This window comes from Lethenteron reissneri, chromosome 31, assembly GCF_015708825.2.
Source record: "Lethenteron reissneri isolate LAM-NWPU_2019-01 chromosome 31, ASM1570882v1, whole genome shotgun sequence".
In the NCBI taxonomy this organism is placed as follows: Eukaryota; Metazoa; Chordata; class Hyperoartia; order Petromyzontiformes; family Petromyzontidae; genus Lethenteron; species Lethenteron reissneri.
This window is the reverse complement of record NC_083809.1, coordinates 12,652,044-12,675,571: the sequence shown is the minus strand read 5'-3', so window position 1 is coordinate 12,675,571 and position 23,528 is coordinate 12,652,044. Positions and strand designations below refer to the sequence as shown.

Genomic DNA, 23,528 nt, shown 5'->3' with positions numbered 1-23,528 from the left:
ACATCTGGCAGTCCATCAGCATTGGCTCAAGCCTATGCTGATCAGACACTGTTAAAACCCGGTCCAAAGGTTGATTGTAATGAATCAATGCCACCGAAATAATGCACTCCCAGACGGCTGTGTGACTGATTGGATCCGGTGTGAAAAACATCCTTTCATATTGTGCGAAAAGCCATATTTTGGAAAGGAGCCATACGGTCTGTTTTTTTTTGGCCAAATATCCCCAGCGTAGGATTGCTCATGAAAAATGTCTTGAGCCTCAGTGATGCCTTCCCAAGTGAATACAAGACTTTACTATCGCTGCATTCGAAGCATACCGTTGACGTTCCCCCTGTGGCGTCTGCCGCGTTCGTGGCGGCAGGAGGGGCGGCCGTGCCGGGAGGGAGAGCTGTGGGGACGGTGAGGAGGGCGGCCGGGCCGTCGCTGCCCGGCTGGGAGGCCGGGGCGTGCTCCGCGACAGTGATGTTGTTCATCGTTCCCTGCAACAGAGAGCCTGCGTTGGTTGTCTCGCATCTCAAATCGCACTACGGTCATGGCTTCTGTTCCCATTAACTTCGCTCACCGATTCCTCTATTCATGTTGAGGATTCTGGTTAACCAAACCATTTTATCTCATCCATACTGTGTTCAACTGTCACACTGAAGGTCACAACACTTCTCTTACAACATGCGTGTGCACATAAGCACACATACTAATGTAGACACCAGCGCATTTGCACACACGCAAGAACATGCATACATATAGGCAGAGGAATGCATGGAACACACACGTACCCATGTGTGTACCAGACAAGAGCCTCTGTGTATATGTAAAGAAACGTGTGCACATATGACACGTGCAAGTCGACACACTGGCGCTGGCCGTGCAGCCCAGCGAACACAAGCGGCCCTTGTAAATGGCCCAAAGGGCTTTATGCACAAGGCAATTTGAGATTGCGTCCATCAGTGTTGGCCCAACACAAATTTTCCATGTGGAGCAAGGCTGTCTGGCTTTGGCAGGCTATCCATGGAAGGACAGTAATATATCTCACGGGGTTTCCATGGGCCACACTAAACATGTAAACATTTAAAACGGAGTCACGTACCTCCAAACTCAACTCCGGTTCCTTTACTCGCGGGGACTGTAAATGTAAATAAAAAGAGCAGTCAGATATGTCATCAACATCAAGCGCACATTTGACACACTTTTTTATTTTAAATCATGTTTTTGTTTCTCCTTACTGCAGGGTGGGTGGCGTGCCCCAATGGAAACACGTTCGCCGCTCATTGCAGAAGTTCGAGGTTCGAATCCAGTGGTCACCCTGGTTATTACGGCGGGTGTAAGAACCATAATATTACACTCCGTCTTTCTTCACAGTGGATGTTAAAGATGCCCCGATGTCATTCGCAAAAGAGTAGACCATCGTGTACCGGTGTCACGGTCCAAATTTGTCAAATGCGAAAATGACACCGATAAATACTCAATTTGGATTATAAATAGCAATCAGCACCCATACTGGCAGGCTCATACCCCAGGTGACTCTTGCAAAGTAAAATTATCCTGACCTCTTGAGTTATCACGTAGTTAGAAAAAAATTACTTACATTTTAACAAGTAACAATGTTATTTATAAATCTAAAAACATATTTGACCAAAAGTAGAATATTTTTACATTTTTAAATAGCATCAACTCTCCTAATAAATGGGTCCATGTGTCAAGGCTGTATTGAACACAATAAATATTGTAACTAATTTCCTCCACATCACCGTGTAAACAAACCCCACCACATCAGTCATTAACGTAGCTGCTTGACAAGAACATTCTTGGCCAAGGCTTGGGGAACGAGCCTAGCTCAGAACAGCACAGCAGAGCATCTTTCAAGTTAGAGCGGTGTCTTGAACAAACACATGGGACAATGAAGGACCACATCAACAGCTCACTATCATAATCACAATCCAATGTCTCGCCACTGCTGGAGAGCTGGCAGACTGCATCAGTTTCAGGCCAAATTTCACAGTCGAAAACAAGACTGTATTTGTGGTGAAATTATACGAAGCTATAAAACGCACGTCGCACGCATAAAGCCACATGTGTATGAACCAGCGTTTTTGGAATCTCATGCATTATACTTTAGGAGTTCATATGATTGACAGCCACGAGAAGTGCTAAAATTCACCACAATTACAAGAAGGAATTTATTCTTGAATGGCGCTGCGAGACGAGTCACGTTTTGCCTCTGACACTTGGCGGATTAAAGCAGCGTGTGCCCCATCTGGCTCATAGGAGAGCGTCTGCACAGCAAAGTGGACCATGCAGCCTTGAGCAAGGTTAACAAAGATCAAATATAAATCATTATTGATTCATGGGTTATGGCACACAATCAATCTGACCACATCTGTGTCATAAGACCCTCCATTACCCGACAGCCAAATTCAATTGTCACATGTACAAAGTGTTTAACATGTTAAAATATCGAATAACCTTAACTCGTAGCTGCCAAAAATTAAGTTTTTTTATTTTCATCTCATACTCAAATGCGTAAACAGAACACGTTTGTAACTCGCACCTTAAATGTAAAACCTAAATTTATCCTTTACTTCCAATTGGCTGGGAGGGAACCAAAAACCTCCCTTTCGTGTTCAAACTTTGGCCGAGAAACCGATCTCGTGACACGAATCCCCAAGGATGTGACGTCACTCCACGCCACGGCAGCATTTGCGCTGCACCATCCGTGTCAGCCCTCGTGTGGCAGTGAGATCAACTTCCAGGCACATGCACTACCACGACCCTCCCAGCAGAGGGGGTCACACACTGCTGCCACCAACCACGATCACGTTTGGAGCCCAAGTAGTGTGGTAACAGGCCCAATGAACGGTGCGGTAAAACGACATACACGTCAATAGAGACGGGTTAAAGGAGACGGAAAGTAGGTGGGGTAGAGGGTTCAGGTTACCGATTGGCTGCAGCAGTCATGGTGCTAGACCATTGGGGGCCCCCCCTAAGCAGAATGTATTTTTGTGCTCCAACCCTTTCAGATAGACAATAGACAAGATGCAGTCAGACAAGAGAAATGTGGACAAAAGATGTAGTTAGCTGAGAGAAGATAAAGTTAAGAGATGTAATTGTATGAGTGATAAGTAGACAAAGGCTAGATGTCGTGAAATAAGATAAGAAAAATGCAGATAAGATAGGAATGAGAGATGAATTCTCACTTATGCTCATTGGGATTGAAATCTCACTAATGTTTGGTTCACCACTGTTGTTCTATCAATGCAGGGCCCCGCATGCTGCTTGGGGCCCAACGCTCCGTCGCTATTCATGGGGCGATGGCAGGGCCCGGCAGTAGCGTGTTCGTTGCTTGCCGAGAAGGCTCGCGGTTTAAATCCGGCAGGCCGCCCTGGTCATTACTATGGTGTGTGTGTGTGAACAAACAAACGCCGCCTGCTTCAGTGGCCATTAATGATCCCGTGACATCATTTGAGTAGGCCAACGTGTGCCAGCGTCGCTGTACAAATTAGAGAAAATAATTTATAATTGCACAGGTGATCTTAATACACAGTAGCATCACCCACAACTGCACAACTACTGCAGAATCTCTTTAAACACAGCGCTATTAGCAAGGTGCAAATACCAATTCTAGATTTGAAGCTTTCGTGACTGCAAGGATTCATATTCTTAGGTTTTTTCGGTAAAGTCACGTAGGTAAAACATCAAAATTAATAAAAATAAATAAAATAAAACAAAAATCACGACGTTTCGGAGGCAACACAAGTCTCCGTCATCAGGTGGCCCCGCCCCCCCCTCGCCCTCCCGATGCGTTGTACGTTGGTACTCCGTGCCGTCTTTGAGCCCCGCCCCCCCTCCCTCCCGATACGTTCCATTCATTGGCTACCACATTCTGATTAGCTCCCCCCCCCCTCTCCTCCCCCTCAACTTGCTTTTTTAAGGGATTACATCTTGAATCATTGCCTCACTTGATGCAGCTAATCCGGCTGTGACGGTCCCACCTGATGACGGAGACTTGTGTTGCCTCCGAAACGTCGTGATTTTTGTTTTATTTTATTTATTTTTATAAATTTTGATGTTTTACCTACGTGACTTTACCAAAAAAACCTAAGAATATGCAAATACAAATTAACACAATTACTATTGCGTAACATCCGTTATGATTTGAAGCTTTCATGACTGCAGGAATCCATACACTTTGGTTCTTTCGGTAAAGTCACGCAAGTAGAAAAACAATAATAATAGATCACGACGTTTCGATCGCCATCCTACCTGCCATTGTCAGCAGTTATTTCCGACTCTCTGAGTTACATTACCAAGTTAAATGTCTTTACTTTAACAGGCTAAATGTCTCACTAACAAAGCAAACGTTGCCCCCTTTCCCTCGATGTGGCGGTGGCTCTCGTTTTTTTTATCAGACTATAACCGTCTGTGCGTCTCTCCGTCTGTGCGTCTCTCCGTCTGTGCGTCTCTCCGTCTGTGCGTCTCTCCGTCTGTGCGTCTCTCCGTCTGTGCGTCTCTCCGTCTGTGCGTCTCTCCGTCTGTGCGTCTCTCCGTCTGTGCGTCTCTCCGTCTGTGCGTCTCTCCGTCTGTGCGTCTCTCCGTCTGTGCGTCTCTCCGTCTGTGCGTCTCTCCGTCTGTGCGTCTCTCCGTCTGTGCGTCTCTCCGTCTGTGCGTCTCTCCGTCTGTGCGTCTCTCCGTCTGTGCGTCTCTCCGTCTGTGCGTCTCTCCGTCTGTGCGTCTCTCCGTCTGTGCGTCTCTCCGTCTGTGCGTCTCTCCGTCTGTGCGTCTCTCCGTCTGTGCGTCTCTCCGTCTGCGCGTCTCTCCGTCTGCGCGTCTCTCCGTCTGCGCGTCTCTCCGTCTGCGCGTCTCTCCGTCTGCGCGTCTCTCCGTCTGCGCGTCTCTCCGTCTGCGCGTCTCTCCGTCTGCGCGTCTCTCCGTCTGCGCGTCTCTCCGTCTGCGCGTCTCTCCGTCTGCGCGTCTCTCCGTCTGCGCGTCTCTCCGTCTGAGCGTCTCTCCGTCTGAGCGTCTCTCCGTCTGAGCGTCTCTCCGTCTGAGCGTCTCTCCGTCTGCGCGTCTCTCCGTCTGCGCGTCTCTCCGTCTGCGCGTCTCTCCGTCTGCGCGTCTCTCCGTCTGCGCGTCTCTCCGTCTGCGCGTCTCTCCGTCTGCGCGTCTCTCCGTCTGCGCGTCTCTCCGTCTGCGCGTCTCTCCGTCTGCGCGTCTCTCCGTCTGCGCGTCTCTCCGTCTGCGCGTCTCTCCGTCTGCGCGTCTCTCCGTCTGCGCGTCTCTCCGTCTGCGCGTCTCTCCGTCTGCGCGTCTCTCCGTCTGCGCGTCTCTCCGTCTGCGCGTCTCTCCGTCTGCGCGTCTCTCCGTCTGCGCGTCTCTCCGTCTGCGCGTCTCTCCGTCTGCGCGTCTCTCCGTCTGCGCGTCTCTCCGTCTGCGCGTCTCTCCGTCTGCGCGTCTCTCCGTCTGCGCGTCTCTCCGTCTGTGCGTCTCTCCGTCTGTGCGTCTCCTGTTGCGCGCTCTATCCCCCTAGTCGCGGATATACCGTCATTACACTCGACCCTCAATCATCTCCGCGCCTTTCCTATCACCCTGTTCAACGCTGCCTTTCCTTCACCCTGTTCAGCGTTCTAGCCCCCTAGTGGCGGATATACCGTCACTACACATTGACATGCTCATCTCTCACAAAACAATGGCCACCTCCTCAGCTCTTTGTCGTCGTGGAGGTGCATCAACCACAACTTACTCCCTTCCCCCCCCCCCCCCATCTCGGTTCCCATCTTTGGATTTCCCACTCGCTTAGGCACAATCTCTAGCCACTACCTTCTTGCCCGATGCGGCAACCGCCCCCCTTCCGGCTCTATAGAAAGAACTTGTTTCAGCAGCCTGTTTCTCTCTCCCACCTGAAGACAATTGCTTGTGCGGCGATCGAAACGTCGTGATCTATTATAATTTTTTTTATTATTTCTCTACCTACGTGACTTCACCGAAAGAATCCGTTAACTGCACAGCAAGGAGCTTCCTCCTCCTCTTAGCTCAGAGAAGGACCAAGCCTGTGCTGGGCTGTGGTGGCACCCACCCGCTCCTGGATGGTGGCCGCCTGCCCCTCCTCGCTCTCCTCGTCCAGCTCGTTGTCACTCCACTCCCAGCCGCCGTCCTCTGTCTTGTGAAGGTGTCCGCTGGATCCCGGGACGCGGCGCACCTGACAGAGCGGGAAAGAGCACCGGCTACACCACACGTCTGGCAGAAGCAAGAAGCAGGTTGGTCATACTCGTGCTGCCTCACAGCAACAAGCGCCTTGATAATATTTCCGGTTGAGGTGTCTTTCTGTGTGGGGATTATGTCTTCACCCTCTGTACTGTAGAGTGTGGAGTGCTCGGAGGGCTGGGAGCGGTGGCGCAGTAGTTATCCCACAGCGCGATGAACCCAGCAACCCAAGCCCGATTCCTGCTCATGGTCAACACCGGTGACAATTATCCGAACCAGTCCTGGACTTTCCCTAGGTTGACTCGGCCTCAAATGAGTACCTCGTGTTGTGTGTAAACATTGCCACTAGGGAGACAAAGGCAGCTGGGTGTGATGCTGGCCACCCACGCCCTCATGTGCTGTGCCAGCCTTCATAGGTGCTCTGCAACAGCAGTTATTCTAACAGTCTTTAAAGGCTTCCATAAGTTTTTTTTGGGTTAGACCGCGTAAATATATAAATGTGTCATTAAAACCCGCACCACCCAACACAGCCAACTAGTAAGGGTTGTCAGGTAAACAGAACATGCCAATTCGTCACGAGTACAGCACACTGGTGTGTTGGAGAGCCAAGCCACAACATTTACAATCTGAGACATTTCGCCAGTAATTACAACTAGCTTCACCTTTTAAGGCTATACGGAGGAACTTACCCAGTGTGTACATGCCCATTCTGCATTCATTTCCTCCGGGCTCTCTGGTTTCCTCCCACAGCTAAACCCACACACCCAATGTTGTAACCAGTATTGGCCAAATCATCCCACAACTGCAAAATTACCTGAAAAATATTCAATTTAGATCACATACACAGCAGAAACATTGCCCCCCTACTGCCAGACTTGGCAGGGGCCTCATGAAAGAGCGTCTTGAGACTCAGCGAGGCTTTCTGGGTTTGTGGTTTTACTCTGAAGACTGTGCACGTGTTGGTCTACAATAAACACATAGGTGCATATGCTGGCCACCCACGCCCTGACCAATAACCTGGAACACCCCATGTCATTAGACCTCAGAAGCTAAACAGGTTTACTATTTACCCAGAAAAGCCTTGCAGAGTTGGAAACTCTTTTTTCTGGAGGAACATGCATTGGGATGTATGGCTAACATCAATGACAGTGGGGTTGGGTTATATTTTTATCTTTGGAGGGAATTGGAGAACCCCGATAAAACTCACGCATAACAGGGAGAGAACATACAAATTCCACAAATAAAGGTGCCCAGGTCAGGAATGGGTTGAATCTGGATAGTATTTGGGTTAACCTGTTGTTCCAGGTGATACAGGCTTGTGGGGTTAGTTGGTGGGCAGCAGAGAACAGCAAAATACTTGATTTTGTACTTCTATGCCACTCTTCAAACCCACACCGACTAGCCTAGTAAAGTACAGAGACAAAGATCCCTACCCCCCAATAGCCTTGGCAGACTGATGGGGCAAGAGCTATTCGCGAGTGCCTGTGAGGGCTGGTAAAGCACGAGGGGGTGGCGAACCTCACGCCCGGCAGCCTTTGACTCCCCAATGGTGTTTAAACATCGCACCAGGTACTCCTTTGAGGTGGAGTTGATCTAGGGAGACCCAGGACCTGTTCAGATATCCGTCACTGTTATCGGTCAAGAGCTGCAACCGAACTGGAGTTGCCGGGTGAGTCAGCACAGCACGCCAACTACGGCACAACTGCCCCCCACAAAGTGAAAACCACCCCCACGACCTACAAGGTGTGGTGGGGGGGCTCACAATAATAATTAAAATAAAAAATGCGCATTCCATCCTAGGATCTCAAAAGCGCATCCAGAAATGGTCTGACAAAGGGTTGCACTTCTACAAATAACATTCAATGCCATTCCTTTGTTTCTATAGCCGGCTCAGAGCACGGAGCTCGGTTTCACATGGGGCAGCTTCTCCGTTTCAAGAAAGTGAGCTTGGGCACTGTGCAGCGCAGCGCCATTCATTCAAACCACCTCCACACTTCCATACTTGGGAGTTAATTCAGTCAACTCCAAATTCGGTGCCGACAACCGTAACGTGGCCTCCCCCAGCACTGATACGCAATGTGTATTGAACCAGCCTGATATGGGGCCCCCAGCCACACTGGCATGAAAGACCAGTGGTGCGGTTTTGGAAGGGGGAAATGTAACAGCACTCGGCAACTTAATGGGAGGTGGCCAAACATCCCAGGATAGGTCCACAGAGATTGAGCAGCGAATGCTAGCGGCAGCTCTGGCTGCCTTCCCAAGCGCTTGTCTGTGGTTTCCCTCGCCTCTGTGCGAAAATTGCACACGTCACAAATTCTACGGCATCTTGAGATGCAATTTGCATGAATGACGCCGCTATGTTAAAATGTAATTATTATAATTCCAGCAGCAGGAAAGGGCATGAATGGAGACCGTGATTAAGATACCTTCTTGGACCTCTGGGTGATTGTCGGAGCTTTGTGCAACAGCTTCTCCGCCAGGTATTCCTTATTCTGAGAAGCACAACATTACAAATCGCAGTGAAAACAACGTCAATCCCTTTCCCCTGAGCTCAGTGCGATAGCAATTAAATATCCATTACGTAAGCAGGTGAGGTCTTAGGTGAGCACACAGATAAGGACTCAGTTGAGGATAAAGGCAAGCACACAGGTGAGTGCACGGTTACATTTAGTGGAACATAAAAATAACATGATTATTCTCATTATTATTATTCAGTAACAGCTCAAATAGCCTACGCTTGGACACAGGCTCGTCGGGTTTTGTAATGTCCAAGAAAAATTATGTTCCGCGTCTCCACATTAAGATAAAATGTATGTGTTTAGTCGGTCACCCTTTCAGCCTTCTATGACAATATTATCCAGCAGCATTTGTTTAAGCAAGCAAACTCTGGAGCGGTTTCGGCTTTCTGGATCTCATCAGCAGTCAGGCTTCTTATACAAATGCTGCAAGGTTTTCCAGGTATTACTGGCGAGAGCACGCCATCTAAATGATGGGGCCCTGTTCAATGCAAAACTCAACACCGTGACACACATTCATTGCATCACTGTGCAGCGTCCTGGGTAAAAGGATAAATGAGCAGTACTCCCTCCTGCGTCTCCACAAATACATAAATCAACTGGCCCATCAGCTCCAGGCCAATAGTCAAGCCTCGACATCCATGAGGGTTAGGTTATTGAAAATCTGCATGAAAGTAGAATTTGCTAATGTAGCTGCTATGTTTATATGCGGGGAAAGGGGGGTGGGATTCGGTTCCCGTGTCCGATTGAACAAATGGGAGAAATCTTCTTGGTTCTTTCGGTAAAGTCACGTAGAAAAGAAATAATAAAATAATAAAAATAAAACACAATTAAATAATTCTCACGACGTTTCGGCCACAACGCAAGCAGCCGTCCTCAGGTGAAAACCAGGTCTGTCGAGGCGACAGAGTCTGAATGAAACAGCACACGAGCTTGGAGCATATATATAAGCTGGGTGCCTAGACAAAGGAATTTGCATATCAAGAGGAATGTAGCATATTTATGGGAAATGCAGGAATGTGACTAGTACTACATATGCATGTGCATTATGCAGGATTAACAGCATCAAAGGGAGAGGATATGGGAAATGCAGGTATGTGAATAGTGCTAATTCAGCATCAAAGGGAGGGGATAGGGGTAGCATTAATAAAGGGAAGGAGTGTTAATAGTATGTAGCTGCAGTAATTAACACTCCTTCCCTTTATTAATGCTACCCGTATCCCCTCCCTTTGATGCTGAAATTAGCACTATTCACATACCTGCATTTCCCATATCCTCTCCCTTTGATGCTGTTAATCCTGCATAATGCACATGCATATGTAGTACTAATCACATTCCTGCATTTCCCATAAATATGCTAAATTCCTCTTGATATGCAAATTCCTTTGTCTAGGCGCCCAGCTTATATATATGCTCCAAGCTCGTGTGCTGTTTCATTCAGACTCTGTCCCCTCGACAGACCTGGTTTTCACCTGAGGACGGCTGCTTGCGTTGTGGCCGAAACGTCATGAGAATAATTTTATTGTGTTTTATTTTTATTATTTTATTACTTCCCTTCTACGTGACTTTACCGAAAGAACCAAGAAGATGAATCCCTGCAGTCACGAAAGCTTTAAATCGAAATGGGAGAAAATAAAAATGTTTCATAACAATAATCTTGTACACATAAAAAACATCAATGTTTAAACAGAATAATCCAAATATATTTAATACATAACACATCAATAAATTACACTCAATCTGGAAGTATTATTTGCCTAGAATGATGGGGACGTGACGATGATCATTCTACTTTGGCAGTCATCGTTACACTTGCCGCCACTCTTTCCTCCGATTGCCCTCGTGTCTCTCTACAAATCGCACTGTTGACTCGTCTACCACCACACAATGGCACCAACAGCAGACAACGGAACATCACCACGAGCAAGTCTATCCAACAACTCCATCTTTGAGCTAAACTCATCACCTTCTCTTTGTCTTTTACCTCTCGTTCTCACTTCTTCCACTCACTGAATACTTAGACCACACGATGGAAAAAAAAAAAAAACACAAAAAAATAGGGCACTTGAAGCGCAAAAACTTCGGCCATGTGGATGGCGGCACATGGGCCACATTTCGCTACTGTACTGCAAAAGTATAGGTATCCCTTCACCATGATGCGGATGCTGCTAAATCGCGAATAGCCAAAGGGAAAAGGCACAAAAGTGAAACCGGTAGAGAACTGTGAAATAGCGAATAATCTAATTTTATGAAAGAAAAATCAGCAAAGAGGTTTTACTGTATTTAAAGCCAATGAATTGATGTTTTATTGTTTATTTATATGTTGTGAGTTCATTCCTGGTTGGGGGTTGACTCAGACCATCATCCTTCCAGGGTTGATATGAACACCACTCTGTGGGGGAGGTGAAACGTGGTTGTCCTCTGGATATACTCACCCTCATTTTAAGAATGCAAAAAGTTTCACAACTGGCTCAGCACGAATAGCACCAGCTTCGATGCTATTTGAGCGTGGAATCGCTCCGTTAAACCGAACAATATTACAACATGGCCCCTTATCGAACACCAATCATTCACAAGCTTGGTCACACGAACCAGGGCAGTTGAAGCTCACCTTTGCTTTCTGGAAGAACTTGCTCTTGAGTAGCTCAGCTGCCGTGGGTCTGCAGAAAGCACACGGGTGGGAGCACACACACACACAAACACGTCACAGTGCGGCCTTCCCCAGTGCAGTGAATGCAGCCCGAACCACGTCGCCACGAGGCTGAGTTTCATTTGGCGGTCGAGAGCCTGCCTCGGTCAGAAACCTATGACTCAAGCAGGGGGAGAATGGAGTTTTGCAAGACAAACACCGCACCACAACAATAATCACATTCATTATGTCAATCAAAGACAAAGATCACCCGTAGAGCCTTAACAGACTGTTGAGGCAAGTGCTGTTCGCAAGCACCTATGAAAGCCAGCACACAGCACACGAGGTGGTGGGTGGCCAGCACCATGCCTGACCGCCTTTGTCTTCCCAGTGGCGATGTTTACACCGCACCACCAAGTACTCATTTCCGGCCGAGTCGACCTAGGGGAGGCCCATGACTGGGTTCATAGCGCAGTGCGCTAACCGATACACTACCGCTCCTCACATTACTTAAAACAACCCACAATCAAACACGCACCCTCACAATCAGGCAACTGGTGGCTCGGCAATCGAGCGAGTGGCTCGCAATTGGAAGGTCACGAGTTCAACTCCTGGTTGGGAGATGACTCAGCCCATCCTCCCTATAGGGTTGATAAAATAACGACCACTTTGTGGGAAAATCAACGGCAGTTGTCCTACACAGACTCACCACTGCCATAGGAATATGGAATTTCCACCACTTCCTCAAGCCTGCAAACAGGAAATGAGCACCAATGCCTCAATGCTCATTTTAGCAAAAAATGGCTTTGATATTAGCGTGTGGACTACGGCCTCCACCAACTCACCTTTTAGCAGGGTCCTTCTGTAAGCACTGGGAAATCAGCTTTCTGAAGGACTTCCCATACTTTTTAACCATCTCCTTGTCCTCAACGCCAGTTTCCAGGGTGGGCGGATCATTCTGCAGAGTCAGCATCAGGACCTGGACAAATATTACAGATTGTTGGTCCAGGATGCACACCATCAAAATGCCCATGGTAAACGCAGACTCTACGGCCATGCAATGCAATCATGTTGATTGACGATCGGGCCCCGATTCACTCAGTTACTTGCTCAATGGCAGTCAGTCACCGCCTTATCACTCTGCTATGGCTACTTCCATGGTTACTGTTTGCGTGAACTTCACTCATCGTTTCCTCCACCCAAGTTGAGGGCTCGGGTCAACCGGACAATGATAGTTTCATCTCACATATCACACTGTTTCACCACCACAGTGCAGGTCACAACAAAAAAACACCCACCCACTCACCCGATCACTCAATAAGTATAACCCGTAAAAACAAAGTTTTTCACTATAAATCCTTTATATGCGTGGCGGCTAGAGTCCTCTCGTCCTCTGGCTTGAGATGGCTGCCACCTATGGGTCAGATGATTGTCTGCCAGTATTAAGCAATTGGTAATTAAATATTTAATTTGTTTTCCCTAAACAGTGTAAAATTTAGGAAAAAAATTTTCACGAACATTAATTGTCTCGCACAACGAGTCTGTGTGCAAAATGTCAGCTCGATTGGATCACGGGAAGTGGGTTAAAAAACGACCGAAAGATTTGCACGGTCGTAAGCAAGCAAGCATGCAAGCCCGCAAGCAAGCAAGCGAACTTAATATAAAGGATTTAAAATAAGTATAACCCGTAAAAACAAAGTTTTTCACTATAAATCCTTTATATGCGTGGCAGCGAACTTAATATAAAGGATTTAAAAAAATATTCGCCTGTGGAGGACGCGGGGATCGATCCCACGACCTTTGGCATAGGAAGCGAGGGCGCTACCAACTGCGCTACTCCGCCACGGCCTGTGGAGGAGTTACGCTCTGGGCTCTTATACTGTGACGTTCAGCCAAAGCCAAGAATGAGTTATATTTGAATATATGTAAAATATTTTTTTTTTGCCTAAAAAGTGTAACATTTTGGGAATTTTTTTGCACAAACATTAATTGTCTGGCACAACGAGTCTGTGTGGAAAATGTCAGCTCGATTGGATCACGGGAAGTGGGTTAAAAAACGACCGAAAGATTTGCACGGTCGTAAGCAGCAAGCAAGCACGCAAGCACGCAAGCAAGCAAGCAAGCATGCGAACTTAATATAAAGGATTTAAAAATGAACCGCTCACTCACTTGCTCACCCACTCATTTGCCCACTCACCACACTGCAGGTCACCTCACTTTTATTTCCGCTTCTTCTCTTACACTGCTCCACTCTGGAATTATCTTCCATCGTCGTCTATTTCCCCCGCCCCAACTTCTAACAAAATTAGCCTTGCTCGATTCAATACACGTGTTACACTTATCTATTACAACTTTGACAGTGCTGTTTGTTGCTGGCTGCATTATGTTTTGTGGCTTTGTGCCTAAACGCAGCAATTGTGTAAAAACGAAACCCCACAATGGGCAACATCCGATGTCCTCAAGCAGCTGACAATGTGCCGACTCAGAACCTGGTCGGGCAGTTTCCACAGGCAGAGCTCCAAGTGCACAGCTCTTCGAGAGCCACATTTTGTTCTGGTGTCCTGCCAGTGAGAGTTACGATCCGAGGCTGGGCGTCAGGGTGGAGAAGTGGTAAAAAAACTCATGCCTCGCAGTAAACAAGGCCCTGGTTTTGATTGCCGACTTGGATGCATTTACGCGTGTGTTCTCCCCCTGTTCTGTATGCATTTCCTCCACGTCCTCCTGTTTTCTGCATTAGCAAAAAATAAAACCCACACAATGTAACTGCTATTGGCCAAACATCCCAATGCTGAAGATTTACCTGCAAATAACTCAATTTGGATCCCACACAATAATATTGCCCCCTATTGTGAACAACTGAAGGCCTATCCTGAAATAAGGTCTTGAGATTCAGCAAGGCATTCAGCAGGGTAAACAAGCGGTAGTAATAGGTGCCTGTTTACCTTCATAGGTGGGTACTTGTGGTATGGGGCAGCCCCGGATGCCAGCTCGATGGCGGTGATGCCAAAACTCCAGATGTCTGCCTTGAAATCATAGCCTCGCACCTATTCACAGGGCAGCAACAACACCCATAAACACAATGCGTCCCGTGCAAGCCATGGCATAACGCAATCGGAATCAGGTGTCGAACCACAGATAGCATCACACAAAGCTACACTCAAGCTCCAGGACCTCTCCTCATCTTAAAATGTTGATACAGGTCAATAAATTCTTCCCACTTGAGAATGACGATTATCAACTAGTAATTCAAAAAATGTGTAATGCAGTGATGGCGAATACACAAAGCACCGGGTACCATTCTAGTGAATCTGAATGCGCTCCGCGAACTGCCAGAAACACTACCAAAAATCACACACATTTAACCCTGCAATATACTAGGGAGCATTAGCGCCATCTATTGGAAGAAGTTATTGTTTGTAATGCATTCATTCTTTAGTTAGGGATTGTTAAATCTTGACTTAAAGCTTTCATGACTGCAGGAATTCATATTCCTTGGGTAACCTATCAACGTGACTTTTCCGAAAGACCCAAAGAATTAAGGATTTATCTTTGTGGAAAGCAAGCAACGATAATTGTTGCCTGCTTTTCCTGTTTGTTCCGAATTGTCCTAAGATCCACAACAATAATATATTGTCATCCACCCGTGGCTCGGGATGCACACGTTAGCCACTGCTGCTGTAATGTATCTAGTTAGGTTTATCTGTCACACAACATTGTCCCTACCAAAAGAGTTTACTCCCGACCAAAACCCTCAATATCTAAGTTCCCACAGCACGGCCGTGCATTGTGCCAAGGATAGAAAAACACAAACAGTTTTCACTTCATTGTAAATGCCTAAAACGTCATGAATTTCAATGCTTCGCAAACGTGCTTGGTTACTCTACCATCCAAATCACAATACCGTCGATCCTCTACGATAACTTCACGTACAATTGTATGTGGCATATATCCTCGTCTATTTTACATATGAGTACAGGTCACCCAATATCTGTTAAAGGTTTCTGTAATTTAATTTGTAACGAGCTATGATCAGTCCAGGGATAATCTGCCCGAGGTGACTTGCACTTCAGGGAGTTTACGATTTCACACCATTGCGAGCTGTACATTGCGGTGCTTTATTTTATTTGTGTTTGTCATTTTGGTGACCCAGGGGTCACGCTTGCAAATTATATCCTATCCCGGTCTCAAAAACTTTTGCCCGTTGCACAAAATTAACCTTAGCCATAGCAGGGAAGTTGTAGAACATGTGTAAAATAGCCTCATCGGTTACTTTTGACAATTCATTAACACAAATAATTCATTTGTAATGGTGCCATGCCATCTTTTAAAAATATATATTTCAGTAGGAGCACAATGCAGAGCACGAACCACGATGTAGGGGAGGGGGGTACAGAACTTTTACGGACATAAGTCTCAAACTCTATGCCCCAGAACTTCGAGAAGCGAGGAGATTGGGCTCACTGCCCCAATGAGCGTGGAATTTGTATTTGTGTAGTGAGGGGATGGTAGGGGAAAATAATTTAAGGCAGTAGAGGGCGCAGGGGGAAGAAGGTGGGAGGAGGGCGGAAATGGAAAAAGTTAAGGGAGGAGCACCTAGGAAGGAATAACTTCCACGCGCCGAGTGAACATATCAACCTCTATAATCCCGCAAGGCAGTAATTAACTTCCGTCCATTCCAAGGGATAGAGGGGGAGGGGAGCATTCCTTGCACCTATCCCCTCCCCCTGACCTGCAAGCATAGGCACCTCGTATGAGGCTCTACAAGAATGGGTATCATCTGACCTCGAATCTCGTCCCCTGCCTTTAAGTTTGTGGCTTAAGTGTTATGTTCCCGCGAGGGGGAGGAGGGTACCCAAGCCACCATTTCCATGAAGAAGGGTTCATGGTCCCCTCCATTATGCCAGGACGGACTTCCTAGTCGTGATGTTAAAGGTTTGCAGTAAAGCATGCTGGCGTCTTGACAGTATATTATTTCAGGCCCCATAGAGTTGTTTCAATTGAGGGACTAAGTCTTGTTCAATTGAGGGACTGAGTTCATAATAGTCGAGAATTTCTTAATATCTGGGCATGACCAGAAGGCGTGCCTGAGGGACATTTGGGCAATCCGGTTAAGTAGGTGCCATGCATTAATTTATATTGGTCCCACGCCATCTTAAAACGCTGCACTTCATATGCAGAAATATTAAGAGAGGCAATCATCATGAAAGCTGGAGCGGTGACAAAGCAGTTAGCGCCCCTGCGTTACGAATCCTGTGGTCCGTGTTGGATTCCCAGCCATGGTTAACATCAGTGGCGGGTGAAAGCTATCCTCAGCTACCTCACTTCACCGACCAGCACTGCACAGCGTGATAAAGTATAGATTAAACAAACCCAGTGGTTGGTAGAACCAGGGCACAACACAACTATGGCAGCATGCGACACAGTGCGGATTATTCTTCGGTCTCAGGAATGTTCCTATTAGGGGTGTTAACCAATAAATAGTAAGCAGGGAAGCGTTTTCATCAAGTCAGGAACCAAGGGAATCTCAGCGATTGGCACGAGCGAACCATACAAAAGGCATGGCTCCGTAAGTCACATGGTACAGTTGCCCGTGTTTCTCAGTTAAAAAAGTGCAACCAGGGCAATTGCTCACTTGCTCTCTCTAATGCTGGCAGAAGGGTCTGCACTAGACAGTATTTGGTTTACTCTCCCACTTGGAAGACCTGCCGTTCAACTCTGGTGTAACCAGGAACAGAGGCAGAGCTGAGTGGATTGAAGAAGCTTGCCCCCATTGTTTTAACTGGAGTGCCTGGAGATGAAATCAAACCGGCAACCTCTGGATTGCAAAGCCCAACGCTGCTCACCGTCGCACCACCACGATGGCAGCTGCTGCGGCAAACTCGTATTTTTTTATCGGTTTTTGCAAAGTGGTTACCGGTTATGCAGCAATAACGATTGTAATGGCTCTAGTTTCCATACAACTGCGCACGGAGAGGAGAGGAGGGGGCACGAGGGGGGGCGGCAGGGATCACAACCGTACCTGCTCCATGACCTCGGGCGCCATCCAGCAGGGCGTGCCCACAAATGTCTTGCGCACCTTGTTCCTCGTCACGTCTCCACCGGTCGCCAGAAACGCACTCACCCCAAAGTCTGGCCAAAGTCAAGAGTTAGCAATAATATTAACTTCGTACATTTGGTATTCATGCTATTCTTAAAGCAGAAGGACCATGACAACGGCATGCAAAGGCCCGCTCGTTTTCAATGACATCCAGGGATCTTTATCGTCCACAGTGAAGCAGACGACGCGTATTTTTGTTACGGTTAATACACCTACAGTAATAAACAAGGGCGGCCTGCCAGATTCGAAATGTGAAACTCTGTAACAAATGGCGAAAGTACCATTGCGGGGACCACATGACCACCCCGAAGGGTTCAGAGCGTGTGTCCGGTCTTTACTCTCATGTGAGAGCACGGACGTCACAGTCAGCGAGCTCGACGACAGAACAACACGGGGCCAATTCAACGGCGTCACTGGCAAGGCACCGCGGGTGCTGCCAACGCTGAGAAGCACACGCGATTAGCCAAGTTCTCTGCCCTTGCGTCAGTGCAGGCCACCTCAGACAACAAATCTTCAATGAAAAACACATGTGGGCTTTGATTTACAGTGCACATGCAGGCTTTGATTTATGGTGCACATGCAGCTCGTCTCGAGTTACTCATGTTTATGCCACAAAAGTGCCAGTTACTCACATGAAGCCATTTACCTGCAATTTGAATGGTGCCGTCCTCACCCAAAAGGATGTTTCCTGCCTTCACATCCCTGCTCCCAAAACACACAGGCTTAAGACTGTGTAGATCACATAAACAAGTCTTTCAATCACTTTAGAGAAGAGCGTGCAGGTGGCAGGTATCACAATACCTGTGGATCTGCCCATTGCGATGGAGGTAGTCCAAGCCTTCGAGAACCTCCTTCAAGATCGAGGCGATGACGGGTTCCTCCAACACTCCTGATTTATGTTCGCCCTTCTGAACAATGTGCTTTATCATGTCCAGCATGGAACCTGAAACAATCATTGAAACATTCATGCTCACATACAGCCCTCTTCAATCCACTGCTGGATGAGGGGCTCGCTATGCCGTGCAGTTCGTAGGGGTTATTAACCCATATTTCGCCATGCTGCTCAGTGTGGGTTGGTACAGTGTCATGAGAACAGGATGTCCCAGCCATAACCACACACATACACAGCACAGCCAACTAAATTATGTACACAGGACAATACTGTCTACCTCAGGTTCACTCCCTGCAATCAACACACCTCCTATATGACACACCCAGGATACACCACATCACACTAATTAACAACAGCTGGCATTTGCCACTAAATGACAGTGACGTCACTACAGCGCCAGTGTCAGGCTAGGTGCACATAACATCACACACAGAACACAACCCCATCACGCAGACACACCGCATACCACACACAAACCATCACCCAGGACACACATTTCATCACACACACACACACAGCAACCCTCATGTCCTGACAGCACACAGTAGCTACCTTATCACAGTACAGACTGGGAATGGGTGATCAGCATCCTCTTCACCCTTGATATGACGACTGTACAGAATGGGTGCAAGTATTTTTAAATCCTTTATATTAAGTTCGCTTGCTTGCTTGCGTGCTTGCTTGCTTACGACCATGCAAATCTTTCGGTCATTTTTTAACCCACTTCCCGTGATCCAATCGAGCTGACATTTTGCACACAGACTCGTTGTGCGAGACAATTAATGTTCGTGAAATTTTTTTTCCAAAATTTTACACTGTTTAGGGAAAACAAATTAAATGTTTAATTACCAATTGCTTAATACTGGCAGACAATAATCTGACCCATAGGTGGCAGCCATCTCAAGCCAGAAGACGAGAGGACTCTAGCCGCCACGCATATAAAGGATTTATAGTGAAAAACTTTGTTTTTACGGGTTAAATTTTTATTATTAAGCTTGCTTGCAGAAGGAGGCTATGCTGCTTTGTATGTGATCCAAATCGAGTAATTTTCAAGAAATGTTTTAGCATTCAGATGTTTGGGCATTACCAGTTAGTGTTTTTCAGTTCTGGGAGGAAACTGGAGAACCAAGGAGAAAACCCATGTATAACAGGGGGAAACAAACTCTAAAACACAAAGATCCCCAATATAGTCTTAATAAAGTGATTTGGAAAGTACTGTTAGCGGGCACCAATGGAAGCCGGCACGGCACACGAGGGGGTGGGTGGCCAGCACCACTCCACACACGAACTCACACACTCTCATGCTGCAGAAAAGGCGGAAAACATATAAACGCCATGCAGAAAGATGCGGAGTCGGGAATCGAATGCAAGCTGCACTGCGACCATCCTGCTGTAGAAAGTCCGAGGGAATACCAAGTGGATCTCAAGGTGCAGCGGTGGCCATACCTCCACTCAGCAGCCGCATCACCAGCCACAGCTCCTCTTTCACCACGAACGACGTGTAGTAGCTCACCACGTTGGGATGGTTGCACTGGCTCATCGCCTGGATCTCTTTCTGAAATGGGAGGTCATGGGTTAGAATGGAAATCCGGACGCCGAGCAGCGACCATGAGAGCGCCGGACAGCAGGGGGTGAAGCGAGTGGCGAGGTAAGCAGCGAGGTGAGCAGACTCACCAGGAGCTCGTCCATGCTGGTCTGGCACTTCTCCAGGTTGATGCGTTTGATTGCGACTCTCTCTTTCCGCGGGACACACATGGCGGCCTGCACGACGGCAGTGGCGCCGCTGCCTGAACCGAGACAAAATTTGGATAAATAATGCGTACGCACGGATACAAGTCAGGGAGAGTTCCCAGTCATCAGAGCATTGTAGCATTGGTGTTCATCCTCCTGTTTACAGCCCCGACTCAGGAGTGAAAATGCCACATTACTATGGCAGGAGAAATGTATCCACAAAGCACACATTTTATAGACACTGGGCAAAATACTCACATGCATTGTGTAACGCTCTCCAATCCCGATTTAGTCTTCAGTATTTAATGGCCAGTATGGAGCCAACAGGGATAAATGTGTTGACATATTTGCAAAGTGTGTTGTGCAAGCCTTTGATAAATGGTGCTAAATATGGTTAGTCCTGAATAGTTTAGTACGGTTAAAGTTTAGTTTGTGTTCTATCATGTGTGTGTTTTCGTGCTCTAAGTTAAAGACGGATAGCGCTACTGCATAAACGCATTCAATCTTAGTTGGAAAGCATTAACAAGGGACAGTGATCAATGGGAACGCATCCTAAACACACACACCAGGCACGTGCAACATTGAAAAGCATCAATCTGCACAACACAAGGCTGACTGACAATAACTTACAAGGGTTCTAGTTTCAGGTAAAAAAAATGTGTTTAACCAGGTGAGAACTGAAGGGACCAGGATACGCCTCATTTGCAAGTGACCTGGGTCACCAAAATTATGTGAAATGGAAAATATTGCACAAACATAAATCAATGTTAAATAATAAATTCCCTGTTGCATAAATCAGCTCAGGCAGATTTTTCTTTTACTGATCATAATATAACTACAAAATGTAGTTACGAAACATTAATAAGATCGTGGGTGACTACCGTACCAATGTGTAAACAGATGAGATGCAATTCCATTACAGATGGTGCAAGAATCCGGCCAGGCGGCTCAGCAGCAAAGAGAGTTGGGCATAATCAGAAGGTTGCAAGTTCACATCCTGGTTGGGGGGGGGGTTAATTCGGACCATCAGCTCCCTAGGGTCGATAAAATAAGTAAAAAAAGACCAACGGTGGTTGTATGTATAGTAAACTTCTTTCGCACCCCAAGTAGCCAACCGTGCTAATCGGTGGACTATAGGTTCACTTGCTCCCACCATAGGAACGCGAAAATTTCCATCACCGGCTAGGGGGTATGAACGGCAGATGAGCACAGCCTCAAAGAAACCACTGGCCTTGTCACGTAGGCAGGGCAACTCGCACGAGCTGGATTTGATTCCCGTGATGGATCTGGGGCGGATGGTCGTGGAAGGACAGAAGTCATGGAGGAGCAGGAATTTTCATCACGGAGGAAGGGGGCTGGGCCGATTCCTCGCGGTGCAAGGGGGGGTGGGGGTTGTTAGATCTGCACGGGGGAAGGCAGAGTTGAGGGTCGTGGGAATTTGATCACCGAGGGGAGAGGGAGGGGTGTTGCACAATCGTTTTGACGGTGCCCTACGAGGAGAGCGGCGTGTAACCCTGAGCGCCCCCGTGGCTTCACGCCGGTAGGAACCGGGCTGGCTCGGAGCCGGCAACTGGCCAGCTGATCCCGCGGGGCGCCCGCCCTGACACGGGCCCCTTCTCACGGCGGGGGCAGGTGACGCCATTCGCTTGCTTTAACGCGTTAGTACAAACACACGGCAGCAAACGGAACACTCACGATTTTAGCTTTTAAACAGCCGAAGCTAACCCATTCGTATACTCATATTTGCGTTAAAAAGGAAGTTAACATGGCTCTCCCCAGCCCATAGGCTTGAGTGAGCAGGGTAGGCGAGAGTCTAAACCCGGGACTGTGGTTCCCCATCAGTCCGGCCCGCGTCGCAGTGCCCGTGGGAACGAGGCACTCGGCCGGTCCCAGGCGAGGGCTCCTGGCAAGGGTGAGAGGTGATGGCTCAACCACTCTCCACGTCTCCCCTCTCCCCTTTGACATCTCCCCTCTACCGTATCTCCTATTTCACTTTTCTCTCTATTTCCCCGCTCATCGCTTTCAAACCTCCGCTTATCTCTCTGCATCACCTCTCTCAACCAATCCCTCTCTCCCACAGTTTCACCTCTCTGCACCCCCGCCCTTCTCCTGTCTTACCTCGCCTGGGATACAGGAGGTCGTACCTCTTCACTCTCCCCGCTCTCAACACCTCACGCCCACTCATCCACCCGTCTCACCTCTCTAAACTCACCCCTCGACTCCCACTTCTCGCACTCTCTTGCTCCTTCCGTCTGCGCACCCCTCCCCAAGATCTCCCCTCGCACGCTCCCCTCCTCCTCTCTCCCCTCACTTCTCGCACTCTCTCCCCTCTCCCAGTCTCAGTCACACCAGGCCCAGGCCTCGCCCAAGCCACCAGCTCCAAGGACCCTGCAGCCGCAACAGCAGCGGCAATAACAACACAAACAGCGGCGGCAACAACAACACAAACAGCAGCAGCGGCGGCAACAGAAGTAGCGGCGAAAGGGCTCGTACCGATGACCTCCTGCAACTCGTAGTCATCCCGAGCGTTCGTCCACGCCGCGGCACCGCCACCGCCGCCGCCCTCTTCCGCCATGATGATGATGACGAGCTGAGACGGGGGGCGGGGTCCGCCCCTCTGCCTCCACCCGCGGCCCCGCCCTTTAATCAGCGGCCCTCAACACAAAGCCCCGCCCCCTCCATCACCCCGCCCCTCCGTTGCTCCGCTCAACTGATGGCCCCGCCCCTCCACCCGCAGCCCCGCCCCTCAGATCCCAAGGCCTCGCGTCACGTGGTGCAGCGTTCCCACCACCGCAGGGGAGCCGTGTGTGTTGGACCAAGTTTAACACCAACCAGGCCAAAACTGTGAACTTCAGAGAACAATGCATCTTCTCTGAGAGATAGGGTCAAATTAATATATCAGTATCAATTCACAAAACCTAAGGGGTCACGAGCGGAGCCAGTGGTGGGGGGGGGGGGCACATGCCCCCCCAATGATCCGATCGAAATTAGGGATTTCGATTGGATCATTGGGGTTTATTAGTAACTCGATTTACTACCCGGCTTCGCCCGAGACTTGGATTCTTGCCTTGGAACACATTCCTGCGGAGGGAGCTGGTAGGAACGTTGGGTTGCTCGGTCAATGGCCAGGGTCAACGGCGGCGTGGTGTATTCCGCAAATATGCCCGACTGTGAGGGCGGGCACAAGCCGGCGTGAGTAGGTTAAGCGTTGAGTTTTATAAGGGCACCACGGGGTGACCAGCCCCTCCCCACCCAGCCCCACCCCCCACCCAGCCCCACCCTCCCCACCCAGCCCCTCCCCACCCTCCCCACCCAGCCCCTCCCCACCCTCCCCACCCAGCCCCTCCCCACCCTCCCCACCCAGCCCCTCCCCACCCGGAGGGTGGGGGGATGCGTGACGTCAGCAGGCACACTGCGTGAGGCTGCCCCATGCGGGTGACATCACAGATGTGACGTCACCGCTCACTT

The 23,528-nt window shown here is 48.5% G+C and overlaps 1 protein-coding gene across 1 annotated transcript in view; it reads right to left on the bottom strand.

Annotated features, from left to right (window-relative positions):
• LOC133349818 (serine/threonine-protein kinase OSR1-like) overlaps positions 1-22,719 on the bottom strand; it is a 35,538-nt gene extending 12,819 nt beyond the window's left edge. Inside the window, exons 1-13 of the mRNA XM_061563605.1 lie at positions 22,554-22,719; positions 20,004-20,116; positions 19,776-19,884; positions 18,239-18,380; positions 18,084-18,139; positions 17,360-17,469; positions 14,283-14,384; positions 12,186-12,319; positions 11,323-11,371; positions 8,622-8,687; positions 6,068-6,190; positions 1,085-1,120; positions 318-479 (exon numbers count right to left, since the gene is read on the bottom strand). Coding sequence (XP_061419589.1) covers positions 318-479; positions 1,085-1,120; positions 6,068-6,190; positions 8,622-8,687; positions 11,323-11,371; positions 12,186-12,319; positions 14,283-14,384; positions 17,360-17,469; positions 18,084-18,139; positions 18,239-18,380; positions 19,776-19,884; positions 20,004-20,116; positions 22,554-22,635 — 1,284 coding nt within the window. The 5' untranslated portion in view covers positions 22,636-22,719. The remainder of the gene's footprint in view (positions 1-317; positions 480-1,084; positions 1,121-6,067; positions 6,191-8,621; positions 8,688-11,322; positions 11,372-12,185; positions 12,320-14,282; positions 14,385-17,359; positions 17,470-18,083; positions 18,140-18,238; positions 18,381-19,775; positions 19,885-20,003; positions 20,117-22,553) is intronic.
• Between the last annotated feature and the right edge of the window lie 809 nt (positions 22,720-23,528).